Source organism: Triticum aestivum, chromosome 4A (assembly GCF_018294505.1).
Source record: "Triticum aestivum cultivar Chinese Spring chromosome 4A, IWGSC CS RefSeq v2.1, whole genome shotgun sequence".
NCBI lineage: Eukaryota > Viridiplantae > Streptophyta > Magnoliopsida > Poales > Poaceae > Triticum > Triticum aestivum.
In genome coordinates, this window is record NC_057803.1 from 70,768,749 (window position 1) to 70,783,896 (window position 15,148).

General features: G+C 40.5%; 1 protein-coding gene across 5 annotated transcripts; it reads right to left on the bottom strand.

The window, feature by feature from the left end:
- Positions 1-5,493: 5,493 nt before the first annotated feature.
- On the bottom strand, positions 5,494-9,724 carry LOC123085207 (protein FAR1-RELATED SEQUENCE 5). 5 transcript variants are annotated; one of them, XM_044506819.1, is made up of 11 exons: positions 9,468-9,667; positions 9,204-9,352; positions 8,918-9,009; positions 8,717-8,812; positions 8,445-8,624; positions 8,135-8,360; positions 7,958-8,017; positions 7,327-7,877; positions 6,715-7,172; positions 6,317-6,604; positions 5,494-6,231 (listed from the first exon to the last, which is right to left on the bottom strand). In XM_044506819.1, exons 8-11 carry the CDS (start codon positions 7,361-7,363, stop codon positions 5,947-5,949), a joined length of 1,068 nt encoding a protein of 355 aa, XP_044362754.1. In that variant the 5' UTR covers positions 7,364-7,877; positions 7,958-8,017; positions 8,135-8,360; positions 8,445-8,624; positions 8,717-8,812; positions 8,918-9,009; positions 9,204-9,352; positions 9,468-9,667; the 3' UTR covers positions 5,494-5,946. The 5 variants fall into 5 exon arrangements, with proteins under 5 accessions (XP_044362754.1, XP_044362756.1, XP_044362753.1 ...); XM_044506821.1 differs by having other exon boundaries at positions 5,494-6,604; positions 9,468-9,724; XM_044506818.1 differs by having other exon boundaries at positions 5,494-6,215; positions 7,327-8,017; positions 9,468-9,668.
- Between the last annotated feature and the right edge of the window lie 5,424 nt (positions 9,725-15,148).

Consider the following 15,148-nt stretch of genomic DNA (forward strand, 5'->3'; position numbering starts at 1 on the left):
GCGTATTGCCTTGTTATATTTTGTGATGCTTTGTTTGCTCTGTATTCATTATTTCTTCCCCCTCTCCTCTCCGGTAGACTACGAGACCGACGCTGCTGCTGGCTAGTTCGACTACGGAGTTGACGACCCCTCTCTCTTGCCAGAGCAACCAGGCAAGCCCCCCCCCCTGATCACCAGATATCGCCTATTCTCCTCTATACTGCTTGCATTAGAGTAGTGTAGCATGTTACTGCTTTCGTTAATCCTATTCTGATGCATAGCCTGACATTGTCGCTACATCTGTTGATACCTTACCTGCAATCCTAAATGCTTAGTATAGGGTGCTAGTTTATCATCATTGGCCCTACATTCTTGTCAGTCTGCCTTGCTATACTATCGGGCCGTGATCACTTGGGAGGTGATCACGGGTATATACTATACATACATATATACTATACAGATGGTGACTAAAGTCGGGTCAGCTCGAAGAGTACCCGCGAGTGATCCACGGATTGGGGGCTGAAAGGACCTTTGTCCCGACGGCCCTCTGTGTGGATCTTTGTGGCGGAGCGGCAGGGCAGGTTGAGACCGCCTAGGAGAGAGGTGGGCCTGGCCCTGTTCGGCGTTCGCGGACACTTAACACGCTTAACGAGATCTTGGTATTTGATCTGAGTCTGGCTACGAGCCTATACGCACTAACCATCTACGTGGGAGTAGTTATGGGTATCCCGACGTCGTGGTATCAGCCGAAGCACTTCAGACGTCAGCGACGGAGCGGCGCGCGCCGGATTGGACTGGAACGCCTACTAGGCTAGGTCTGCTTTCGGCCGCCCTCGCAACGTGCAGGTGTGCTCAGGGCGATGGGCCCAGACCCCTGCGCGCTTAGGTTTAGACCGGCGTGTTGGCCTCTCTGTTTTGCCTAGGTGGGGCTGCGACGTGTTGATCTTCCGAGGCCGGGCATGACCCAGGAAAGTGTGTCCGGCCAAATGGGATCGAGCGTGTTGGGTTATGTGGTGCACCCCTGCAGGGAAGTTAATCTATTCGAATAGCCGTGATCTTCGGTAACAGGACGACTTGGAGTTGTACCTTGACCTTATGACAACTAGAACCGGATACGTAATAAAACACACCCTTCCAAGTGCCAGATACAACCGGTGGTCGCTCTACCTCAGGGATATGAGGAGGGGATCGCCGGGTAGGATTATGCTATGAGATGTTACTTGGAGATGCTATTTGGAGGACTTCGACCTACCCTATTCTGCCTGTCGCAAGACGAAGGTGACCAGAAGCGTAGTCTTCGATAAGACTAGCTATCCCCCTCTTATTCTGGCATTCTGCAGTTCAGTCCACTGATATGGCCCTTTACACATATACCCATGCATATGTAGTGTAGTTCCTTGCTTGCGAGTACTTTGGATGAGTACTCACGGTTGCTTTCTCCCCTCTTTTTCCCCCTTTCCCTTCTTTCTGGTTGTCGCAACCAGATGCTGGAGTCCAGGAGCCAGACGCCACCGTCGACGACGACCCCTACTACACCGGAGGTGCCTACTACTATGTGCAGCCCGCTGACGACGACCAGGAGTAGTTAGGAGGATCCCAGGCAGGAGGCCTGCGCCTCTTTCGATCTGTATCCCAGTTTGTGCTAGCCATCTTATGGCAACTTGTTTAACTTATGTCTGTACTCAGATATTGTTGCTTCCGCTGACTCGTCTATGATCGAGCACTTGTATTCGAGCCCTCGAGGCCCCTGGCTTGTATTATGATGCTTGTATGACTTATTTATGTTTTAGAGTTGTGTTGTGATATCTTCCCGTGAGTCCCTGATCTTGATCGTACACATTTGCATGCATGATTAGTGTACGATTGAATCGGGGGCGTCACAATCTCCTAGGGCCGGCCACCCCCCCTTGGCACCCCTATATATAGTGGGGGAGAGGAGGGACTTCATACCTGAACGCCTCGGCCTTTGGTTGCCTCCTTCTCCCTCCCCAACACCTCCTCAACCTCCATAGTGCTTAGCGAAGCTCTGCCGGAGTACTGCAGCTCCATCAACACCACGCCGTCGTGCTGCTGCTGGTGCCATCTCCCTCAACCTCTCCTCCCTCCCTTGCTGGATCAAGAAGGAGGAGACGTGGCTGTTCCGTACGTGTGTTGAACGCGGAGGTGCCGTCCGTTCGGCGCTGGTCATCGGTGATTTGGATCACGTCGAGTACGACTACATCATCACCGTTCTTTTGAACGCTTCCGCTCGCGATCTACAAAGGTATGTAGATGCATCTAATCACTCGTTGCTAGATGAACTCCTAGATGATCTTGGTGAAACGAGTAGGAAAATTTTTGTTTTCTGCAACGTTCCCCAACACTAATGCAGTACAAAAAACATGTTCTAATACATGTGTAGAAATTCAAAATGTGCAAACACCACCAAATCAACTTTCACCAGCAACAGTGGCTAGTCGGATGTCCGAAACAGCTGTTGCATTCCGTTTGTTTCAGAGAGAAGATATCCTGAACTTAAATGCAAGAGCACTGGAAGCAGAGTTCACAGACTCACCTATTGATAAAATTAAAGTAAGCAACGGTCCATTGGCAATTAATCATGTGCTTGTAGGTAGTAATATGCTAAAAAGATCATCAGCCATGCTAGCTACATTATCAAATTGGGTACTACAAAGCAAGCAAGAGGAAAATGAAGTGTAAGTATACTTCATTTAAAGAATGGCATATACATAATATAAATAATTATCAATAATACTCACATTTTCTATACAACAGGTGCTGGATAATACATTACGAACCAAGGTACATCGAGGTCACAGGCAATGAATTGAAGGATACACTTGTACTCTTCAGAACATTCAGCTATGAAGTGTTTGATTTATGTATAAGGAGACTTGTTCAACTTGAAAGGTTGATGTATGGCACTTCAAAGAAGCAAAGGTGTAGGCATATACTGGAGTCTGACTTCGCTATAAGTTCCCGAAAAAAAACAATTATATATATTACCATTATATTATTAGTCATAATCATTGATCTTGTCAAATTATAAAATACGTAATGAAATTTCATAAAATGAATGCAGATGATGGTCCTAGCAAGCGAAAATGTTATGTCCAGTCGTTCTGTGCTTGACCAATTTAGGAAGATTGCAGTATTATATGATATATCAGAGTGCAGAACCGTAAGAATTTTCACATCCATTATGTGTTTATGTTTGTGTGTGTGTGTGCAAGCTTAATATTTACAAGGTAAAGTAGTTGCTGAGGAACAAACTTTTGTCATATTAAGTAAACTATTAATCTCTGTGCAGATTATAGTTCCTGCTCTAGTTAATGTTACATGGTGCTCCTATTTCCTTGACATGATGCTTAAATGTGTACATGTTGCTGACCCAACGTATGTACGATCAAATGAAAATGAACTAAAGAAGATGCATGATTCAAACGTCAAGAAAATTCTTTGCGCAATGACAACAGTTGTGGAAGAGCTTTACTCTGGATGGGAAGTTGACTTTACCACATGGGACACAAATTACTTGAAGCCTATTATTCATGGTGCTAACAGGTACTATTGCTTGACCTTTCCTAATGCATTTACAAAAACTATTTATGTAAAGGGTTTAGTAATATGAAAATTTACTAAAGTGATGACTCTGGTTTGGTGACAGTTATATCAATTCGTGATTTCCATGGAGAAAACATTATTGGAACCCACACACAAGTAATTATCAAAATACAGAAAACTTCTGTCCATATGTTGCACCACACTAATATTTAATTACATGTTCCTTCTTGTGCAGGAAAGCGTAATGTCATTCAAGCCATTGTTGCTGTATGAGTTGCTGTCCATTAAAGGAAACCATGGAACGGTTCCAACTTCCTACATAGAAACAATTGAGGATTAGGTGAATAGCACCAGAGTTGAATTGCACAATTGGAAGAACGTGCTATTTCAATATTTTGTATGAGATATTTATGTACTTTATTTCAGTGAGACGCGAGGACAAGTATTCTTTGTAAAACTTATTAAATGTAAATTACAAAAATATGCAAAACATTCCAGATTTCAATTAATTGTGAAATTAGTTTATCTATCTGCATTATAATACTTGTGAAATCTATGTACTACAATGTCGAATTCCGTCATGGAACCATTTTTGAATATCAAAACATTCCTTGTTGCGTAGGATCGGCACGGATGTAATATCAATGAAGAGGAGAAGAAACGATAGTTAACTGTGGGACATTGAAATTTCAGATCTTAGTTGTGTTTCTAATGTCATTTTGTGTGTAAACATTGTGGGGATTTAAGCTTCGGTTTCAATTAGACCATATTTTGGATTGTGAAGTACTTACATTTGGAACGTTATGTCTAGAAAATTGAGTGTAATGAAATGACTAAATATGAAATGCTTCTATAACATTTCAGCTTCTTCATATGTAAATTTTTCTATAACATTTCTGCTAATTCTTATGTAATGTATTTCACTAAAATAAATAAACCTGTCACACCATTTTTCGGCTGCAGTAGGAAATGAATTAAATAATTGTACGTTCTCATGTATTTCATATTTCAATTGGCAATGTAGTTAGAAAATATCAATACTTATGATTTGTGAAATTGTGCTAATATTCAACAATTTGACTCATAAATGTAAATGTACGTACTACAATTAGAGGCAAGTAAAATCTACGTACTACAATGTGAAAACATTCCAGATTCAAATCTTATTTCATATCCATTTGCAATTTTCCAACGGAACTATAAAATATTCATAACTAAACGCATAATTGTAATTAAAATAAATGTATCTGGGGCTGTTGAAATTATTTGTTATTTTCATAAGGAATTAATTAATGTAGTTCTTTATTGAATTAGCTTTTATTGACAAAATTATTTATGCTCGTAAGGTAAAAAAATGTAATGACATATTATAAATATTAATAGATGTCAAAATCGGGCCTCAGGAATGTCAGCCCTAAGAAGATTTTTCTTATAAGTAATAATTGAAATTGAAGTTTTTAGTTCATTTCACATTACAAGAAATCAATCCCTGTAAGTGAAATGAAGTCAATCTAAGTGAAATACGAAACAAACAAGTATACGGAAATTAATTTTATTCAAATATGAAACTTAATAAGCACCTTATAAATGTGATATAAACAAAAACTAGATCAAAATATATATATGATTCATGGTTTCCTTATAAAACAGTAATGAACACATACTTATTAATAGTTAATCTTAAAAATATATTCAAAATGCATAATATAAAATCTTAACAAAAGGAATTGTACATTAGTAAAAGATTAATACTGTTTGCAGCAATGTAACAAAGAATTAATGCAGTACATAATAGTTCAATATTTGAAATAATTGGCGCTATAGCATAATGACAAATCGTTCAAAAAACAAAGCACACCAATAAAACGTTCAGGTTAATCCAAATATGTACAATGTGTTAAACTTTAATTAACGACACACTACTAAGGAAATTATAAATAACAACGGTAAGAACAAGAAAATTAGTTCAGGGATTCATACATTTAAGTTTGCAATCAGTACACACTTCATTAGTAGTTTCATTGCAACAACAAAACGAAAAGAAATAACATTAAGGTAAATATAACTGAGGACAATTTTTGATCGTGTGTGTTGGCGATCGACATTTGCTGCAAAACCTTGACTGGACAACACCCAACACACCACCCGGATGTTTGGTCTTCTGGTCCGGTGTTTTCCCACGTTCTTCTTCTTGATGTTTGCTTCCATGCTAGACATGTACCTCTTATTTGAAGGTCTACCGTTCTTCTTCATTATAGCAGGCGCAAGAATTGAAGAAACCGGAATTGAAATATTGTTTGTGGTATCAACAATTTGAAGACCTGAATCAGCAACTTCATTGACTTGCTGTTGAACACCAGAATGTGTAGTTACTTCATCTTCAGGGATTGATCCATATCCGACCTAGCATGTAGTTGTCTTTGAAAGTCTGTGCTCATGTAATTCCTTCTTGCAGCGAGTAAAATTAGACTTTGCAATTGCAAAAGCTTCTTGATCATTTTCAGCTTCATTAACTATATCTATTGCAGCAAAATATAATAGCTTGTGCCTAAATGATCTCGATTCCTCGTTCGTGTCGCTGATATACTTCTCCAACTTATTGTTGAAACTAGATGACCTTGCTTGCTTTGTCCACCGCTTCATTATATGACAATCTGGAATTTTGCAGACACCTCGGTGCACAAAAATTTAGGACAAAAAACAACAACGAACAAAATTAGTTGCTTTCAGATATAACATCATATTTAACAATTCAAATTTCTGAGATTCATACCGCTAGGACGTGGCTACAAAGAACACCAAAATGTTCGTAAAGTCCACATTCACAAGTGTAATATCCAATAGACTCGTCTACTTTGATTTTGTATATTACTTTCGACCACGATTCCCTAGACTCGGCCTGGACGTGCTTCACAACAAAAGTATGTTCCTCCATGCTAGGAAGCACAAGGTATGATGTTGACTTAATGAGCTCCTTCTTGAATAGATTATAAACCTTTGCAGTATAGATAACTGAAGCATGCTTCTCCATTGGATATCCAAAATGGACCTTAATTATTTTCTGCATTTATTTATAGAAAATTAGATTTAAATTTTTTTTAACAAAACATACATATAGCAACAAATTACTATCGTAAAATAGTACAAAAGTGGATTTTACAAAATTTTCACCTGTTTGTTTTTCCTTTCGGCATCTGCGTCACAACTCTCACGATCGTCTATAAGCTTAGTGTACTGGGTAATGAATGCATTTATTGAAGAATTGCATACCGTATGTATCTTCAGCATAAAGTTTGCACACTCACTACGTTGAGTGCTACACATTCTAGCACAGAAAACTTTGCTAAAATATGGTTTAGCCCATTTGTGCCTACACTCGTAGGCTCTAGTCATAAAAGGATGTTCCTGCAAACAATATTTTACCGTAACGAAATTCCAGGCATATTCAAACTCTTCTACAGTTAGCATGTGGTTCACTAGCTTATGGAAATCATCGGCAAATGTTTTGTGCTTGCTATAGACAGCACCAAGAAGTTCATGAGCCCGCTTAAGAACATGCCATTTGCACCATCTATGTTCTGCATGAGTGAAAACTTTCCGGACTGCATTTCCAATTGCTCTAGCCTGATCTGAAATAAAGTATGATGGAAAATAATGTATTAAGAACATATAATTGCAAAATTTAGTCCTAGCAAATTACTTAATTTAGTTTGTGAAGAATCTCATACACTAAACATGAAATAAACAAGCCAGACGTAAAGGTCTTTCAAAAGTATTGTTTACCTGTAAGAATAGTAACTGGGTGTTTTCCACCCATCATAGCAACAAATTGCTTAAAAGCTCAACAAAAATTCTCTTCCTTCTCATTAGTCAAGAACACTCTAGCGAATATTACACTCTCAAAGTGGTTACTAACTCCTACAAACATACCAAATGGAATTTTGTAGATGTTTGTTCCATAAGTAGTGTCAAAAGTTATTGCATCTCCAAAGTGATTATATAATGATCTACTCCTCCCAGTAGTCCACATTAGTGACTTTAGCCTGTTGTCATCATCCACCTGTGCACAGAAAGCAAATCTATCGTCCATTGCTATCATATCACGGAAATTCTCCAGTGTCTTAGCAATGTCGTCCTGAAGGGTTTCACTTGCAATCTGAGAACAAACAGTACGCAACTTGCGCTTACAGAATGGTACTTTCTTTGTTGATCCATAGAAACCTGCTACTATAGAATTAGCCCTTGTGAGTGATACATTATTCTCCCAAAGATTCTTTATTAAATCTCTGATTGGCTTGTCAATATGTTGATGTGAATGCAGGTGCTTTTTCTCACTGCAAGATTCCACAAGGGAATGATTGTGTTCCTCCCTAAAAACTTTGACATACCATTCTGAATTATCATTAAGATTTACCCTGAGTGTTGCCTTGCAACCACATCTAGTAGTGGCATATTTAGTAGTCTTGTTGATTCCCTGCACAGTAAATTGATGTATCAGATTGAATGTCATTAAAAATAGTAATACATTCTACAATTATGTTTTAAAAATCCAGCATAGTACAATATGATCATTTTTAACAAATTTACTTACGGATCGTTGGCAAATTAATTCCTGCATAGTTTGTACGCCTTTGGAATTAATAAAATTATCACCATATCTAATACTGAAACGAAGCACCCAAGAATAAGTATTGTAGAAGTCATATGCTTCTGCCTTTGATGAAAACTTCATACCAACAACCGGCCTTAACATTTGAACAGAAGTGTCTTCACAAAAACTTCTAATTTCGTGTTCAACAGCTCCAACTTGTCCTCCTCTATCCAAAACAAATATACATCTATAAATCAAACTCCCAATACATATTAAGTATGAAAAAATATATTAAAAAGTTCTTACTTACTCAAGGTATCGTTCATTAGAATCAGACTCCTCAGTGTGAACATTGTATGCAGAAAATAAGTAGTCCTGATCTAGATTTTCAGGCCCAGATATCATATCTGTAATTTCAACGGTGTCTTTGATACATTCAAGACGGGACTGAACTTCATTTGAGTCATCAGCATAATCGTAAGTGTCCACCCTGTTTGAAATCATGATTACAAGTTCATGTACATCAATAATTTTATGTAAACTACATCGAAGGGTTGTCATAATGGAATTTATGTATTTTACCTTAAATTTGGTCTCGAAAGTACATCATTGTCTTCTGAGCAATAAGGTCTATCAGAAAAGCAAGAACTATCTTCGGGTAATGACTTCAGATTGTTCCTAAATTGATAATGAATTAGTTACTACATAAGCAAAATTTGTAATAATAAATTTAAAAGTTAGGTGCAAACATATTAAAACTTATTATGAAGTATGTCAACTTACTGTTGATTCAAATTTGACATTGGCTGCTCAACCATGTTTAGTAGTGCCATAAAACTGCCCGGGATGCTGTCCCTCTCACTATCCATATTAACCTACAACCTCAACGGATTTCCAATAGGTTAAATTAATATTCCTACTTTCCAACCAAATAAGATAAAAGAATGACCGTGCTATAATAATTCAATAAACTTGCATAACAGTAAATAGCAGGGGATTAATTTATAACACAACAGAAAAGGATCAATATCCTACAAGGAAGTTGTCAAATAGCAGGGGATAAACTAACCTTTTTTGCTTTCCTCGGCGTCGAACAGATTGATGGCCCGCTAAGATATTGGAAAAAAGAGGGACCTAGAGATCCCAGTAAGTAGCTTTATACGATTCCAATCTCCAATCAGATCTTATCTGGGCTACGGCAGCTTCATGGCTTCAAATCTGATTACCAAATTGACGCATAAGATTCCTAAGATTCCGAACTTGAGGACAAACCAGTTGTTATTAGAACTTGAGGAGAACCAATGGCCACGCAGAGAGAGAGAACTTGACTCACCAATCTACTCATACACTCGGCAAGAACTTGAGGAGAAACAATGGCGACAGAGAGAGAAAGAATATTAATGGCGGAAACAGAGGAGACGGAGGTCTGGACGAGAAGGATAAGAAGAATAAATATCCCCAAGTGGTGGGCTTCATTAGATTATATTCTATACGACCTGTCAGACTGCACAGTTGTATTCTCATTGTATAAGTTTACCGCTGCGATTACTAACTTATACGGACGCTGGCGGCACAGATCTTGACGAAAGTGAGGAACGGTGGATCTAACACCGGTACCTACCGGCACCGGTAGAAAAACTTAGTCGTGGTGCGCAGGGCGTGCCTGATCAGGAGCTGAAAGGACACTAACCCGATCAATAGACATGTACACGACCATAGATATGGAATTGCGTGGAATTTTTTTCATGGACCTGACATCATATCTAGTAGGACTAAGTAGCGCACACACTAAAAGAATTTTCATGGAGTATATTTTACAAAATGCAGATGCTAGCCAAGCATATCTATGGTGCGTCCACGCAATTCCATATCGCTGATCCCAGTGGTTGCTGATCTTGCGGCCAGGACTTACCTTGGACGCCTCGTAATCCATGTTGGTGAAACAGTGGACAATCAGTTCGTGCCCACGGCCGCGATGGATCACGCCTTCACGCACGAAGCGACCGACGAGCTGCTCGCGCAGTCCGGGTCGCCGGCCCACAGCCGTGATGAGCAGCTTCAGAGAGGCCATCCTGCATCATGCAGATGAAGGCAACACAAGTTCAGCAGCAAGGTTCACCACCCACAGGGCACAGCTCTAGTACCATACTTTGTTTCTTGTACCCACAGTAATAATATCGCGACAGAATCACAGCAGGTGTTGCGATCGAAATTGCTTGGTTGATTAGCTAGCCGTCTATGCCATAGATGGAGATGTTAATTTAGTGCTGTAATTTGGACATGCGAATCCCAATGGTAAATTAGTTTAGATCAAACTGTCAGCACTGAAATAGCAGGGAGGATTCGTTGATCTGTGAACGTACCCATCGTCGGACATCCAGACGAAGTCGGGCACGGCTCCCACGATGGCCTCGAGCTCGATGCGCCGCCCAATGAAGCTGCCCAGCAGCGCGGCGAACACGGCATGCCCCTGCTCATTCCCCCATGATGCTGCTCGCGGCGTAGTTCACGAATCCGTCGAGCACGCGCTGGCGAATGTCGTCGCCACCCTCTTGGTGCAGTAGCAGTTGGACCACGAGCGGCGAGGACGCCGGGGACATCGCCAGCTCCTCCAGCACCATCGGGTCCTCGCGCAGCTGCGATCGGACCTCCTCCAGCCTCGAGCGTACTGAATCGGCGGCTCCCTCCTCGCGTAGCGTTGCGGCGGCTACGGCCAGGTCGGCGCCGCGTACCTCTGCTGCAGCAGCGGCTGCTGCCTCGACGACGACGACGGGTCCCTGCGCGCCATCATGTTGAAGTTGGTGCTGGGGATGGAGGCCGGGGGGCGCGGGGGGGTTGCGCGGATCCATGGCGTTCAGTTGTTCGCTGGTGCTGGAGTTCGCCGTATGCGGCGATGGCGCCATCGGCGGGCGGGGCCCGGAGAGTAGAGCTTGGCGGTTCGCTGCTGGTGCGGCCGTATGCTGGTGCGGCGGCGGGATCCGCGGCGGTGGCGCCGCCAGAGGAACGGAGGCGGGGACGCGTGGCACGCCTGGCAAGTACAGCGTCTGCGCGTCCATCGTCCGCATTTGGGGCGCGACGCGAAGCGCTTCGTCCAAAAGACCCACCGGCGGGGTCGGCGGCATCCGCCCCAGCAGCACGGGCGGAATCGGGCGCTGCTGCTGCTGCTGCGGTGGCGGCGGCGGCGTCGACGACGACGAGGCCTCCCCGCGGCCACCGCCGGGGTAGGGTGCGGCGCGGCGCGGCTGGATTGGGGCTACCCCCTTCCCCTTGCGGTCGCGCGCATCCATGACTTGTAAGCTTCGATTGCTCTGGGGTTTTGGATTGCTGGGATTTGAGGAAATGGAGATGGAATGAATTGGACGAGGGCTTGCACCGCGTGTTTATATAGTGGGAGAGGGGCGGCGGCCGGGTGAGGGTGAGACGGCAGAGGAGGGACACCCGGCCGAGTTATACGGGGATGGGAGGGGAGGGGAGGGGCCAGCTGGCACGGCACCTGCGTTAACTGAAGTTTGTTAAGATTTGATCCCATAATGATCTTGTGTTCTTGACTGGCCTACGACCCTTCGTTTAGATATTGGATGGAAATGGGGTGGCTGTTTTGTAGGAGAGTTTGATCGTCCATTCTTATTGACACTAATCTAGGAGCCGTTCGGTAATATAGCTATGTTGTACTGTACATAGATAAGCCACAAGATGACGTTTTCTTTCGAGTGCGGATTTTTGGTGCCCGAGCTCCATGGAGTCTGTTTTTAAAAAATAAATAAAATCACATTTTAAAATTTCAAAAAAAAGAAATAAATCCGTGGAAACTTAGGTGTTTTCCGCACGAACATGTAAAAAATCGTTTGAAAATATTATGATTATGTATGCTGTACAAAAAAGACTATATTCTGGCCCAACAAAAAAAAGTCAGCCCATTTTGGAAATACATATTTGTCTTTTTTTCACCCCACGTGTGGAAGTATAATCTTATGAAATTTCACACATACATAGTATACATGTCTATGTATCTTCGTAAAAAGATTTGAATTATACCCCGCAAAAAAAGATTTGAATTCTTTTGCGGTGTACAAAAATGATATTTTGAAACTGAGCTCCATGGAGCTTGGCCTCCATTGGTCATTAGCGGTTTTCTTTCCTGCTACTTTGATGGGTGTTTAGGTGCCTATGCAGTTTTTGTCTGGCATCATAATTTGATTTAGTTTATTTCACTAGTGTTATTTGTAAAATTGAGACTGGCTATACGTGAGTCATCTGAGTATTAATTTGGATACGTTGATTTTCTAGGCCATTAAATTAAGATCTGATAACCGTCCTTCTCTCTCGTTCATCCATTTTTGTTTCTCCTCCTACCGTTCCTTCTCCCAAAAAATCGAGTTACCCAAAAAAGTTGCAAATTCAGTTAAATTACATGCGATTATAGTGTTGGTCAGATGATGTCCCCTGATTATGTGTTTTGCCTAGCCTAACTATGTTTACATCCTCTTGCATGTACTTTTTCACATGTTTATTTAATGGTTTTTGCCCCTTTATTTTCAAATTAACCAGGAAACTCTCTTGTAGGAGTACTTGAATACTAGAACTCATAGCCTTGCTTAGGCAAAACTATTTGTAATTGCTCAGTCTGTAATAATAGGTGAGTTCAAGAGTCTCCTGTATACAATGCAAACTTCTGAGGGTATGCAATATTCTTTTTCTTGATATTACCATGTTTAATGTTATTACATATTAATTTCATTAGTTTATCTTCACACAATTTTTTAATACACCAAGGCTTACTATGTTTCTTCAATTTTTCTTTCATTTTGATGTCATGTGAGGGTATCATGACTTGAGCACATAAAATATCTCATATATGTCCATTTATATGTAAATATAATGTTTTGTGTTGTGAATTTCAGGTGTCGAACCTAAAAGGATGTAAATGTCTAGGCTCTAAGTGGTGACCAGTTGGCTGAATATTCAAAAACAATTAGTCCACTAATATCACGAATAAAAGCAACCGAATTAATAAATATGGAGAATATAAGCTATCAAAGAGAAAATGATCTTTACTACATTTCTAGTTGCCCTCCTCACTTTGCCACACTTTTATGCCGTAAGTGTGGCATGCCACAGTTTCGTGGTGGTCAAACCGGTATATATTAAGTGCAATAGATCATACAATTTTGGGACATCAAATGTGCAAGTAAAGAAACAAATGAATATTGTTGCACGTTACCAAAAGATTGAAAGTGCAACTGTGGAGTAGACAAATTCACCGATTTCACAAATAAATAGTCGAGTGATTATACAAAAAATAATCCACTAATGAAAAAGCAAACCCAAAATTAACCGTGTTTCTGTGCAGACAACACACAGAGCCGGGATCCTAAACATATTACAATAAGACACCCAAATAATAACTCAATGTCGCATTCCCTAGAAGCAAAAGCTTAGCTCTTCGACGGAGGTACAAAAAGAAAAGGTTGTTCATATGAATTTTCACGACTATGCCCAGATCAAATCATCACTCTCCACGGATTGACATGTGGGATCTACTGCCAAAACAATGCCCAGAGCACTCACAGCTCCCCATGTCTAGGGAATATGAACGTTGTAGACAATACTAACATTCCTAGAAACACAAGCTTGGCTCTTCTATGGAGGTACGAAAATAAAATAAAAATGCTCATATAATTTTCATGGCTATGCCTAGATCAAATCATCGCTCCCCGTCAACTGACAAGGGGACAACACAAAAACAAAGCTCGGAGCACTCATCACTCCCCATTTCTAGGGAGCAGGGAGGTTATAATAGATAGGTATATGTTAAAGAGTATTGTCTTTCATATGAAAAATTGTATGATATATCCAATTGTAACCATTGACTGCAATTCTTGTTTTCTCTATTTTACTTCTGCAAATTTAAGAGATGGACTGGTCGAGTATTACGTATGGACTCTATATCGGTGCTCTCAGTGAACTGTAGAATCGAATATCTCAACAGAGGTTAAAAAATGTAAAAGATCCTTCAAAGGAGTGTCTCCTCAAGGATCAAAATATTATTATTTTTTACTATAAGGATCAAAATATTATTAGGATCATTATATTTAAATTTATTTATGTTAGGATCATTATATTCTTAGTACCTCGTGTTAGTGTGTTAGTGTGTCAAAGTTTACTCAATTAATAAACCAATATTACTCAAACAAGTTTTTTCCTTAAATAGACATGAAATATGTTTAATTCATTGCCATGCGTGCAAGGGTTAGGATAAACCGAAGGGGGAGAGGAGGGGGGATGAATTGATGCCAAATTGGAAATCAGCTACCTAAAAAAATGGGCATAAGCCAAGCCACACACTATCTAAAGGGGCCTTGGTTACGATGCATTTAGTAGTTGACCCCGACCTCTCTTGACATTATCAACACATTTTAACCGTTCGCTATGCATTGAAGCATATGAAGGCTTGTCTTGCATATGTCCAAACCAACTCAGACGATGTTGGATAAACTTCTCTTTAAATTGGTGCTACCTCAACTCTCTCGCGTATATCAACATTCCATGTCTGATCCTTTCTTTTGTGGCCATACATCCATTGCAACATGCACATCTCCACAACACCTAACTATTGAACATATCACATTTTTATCAGCTAACACTCAACACCATACAACATTGTGAGTCGAATCGCCGTCCTTAAAACCCACCTTTTAGCTTTTCTAGCACCCTCTTTTCACAGAGAACGCCAGAAACTTAGCACCACTTCATCCAACCTGCTTTGATTCAATGGTTCTTATCTTCATCAACATCACCATCCATCTAAAACATTGACCCCAAATATCAAAAAATGTTCTTCTGAGGTACCACCTGCCCCCCTCAAATAAACACATTGATTTATGAAATTTGCAGGTACGTCGTATGAATGTATATGTACTTGTTGAAAAAAAGCAAGATTTATTTTTAACTTCAAATATGTTTTTGTCAAAAAAATTGTATATAAAAAAACAAACTCCAATTGACCCAAGCTCA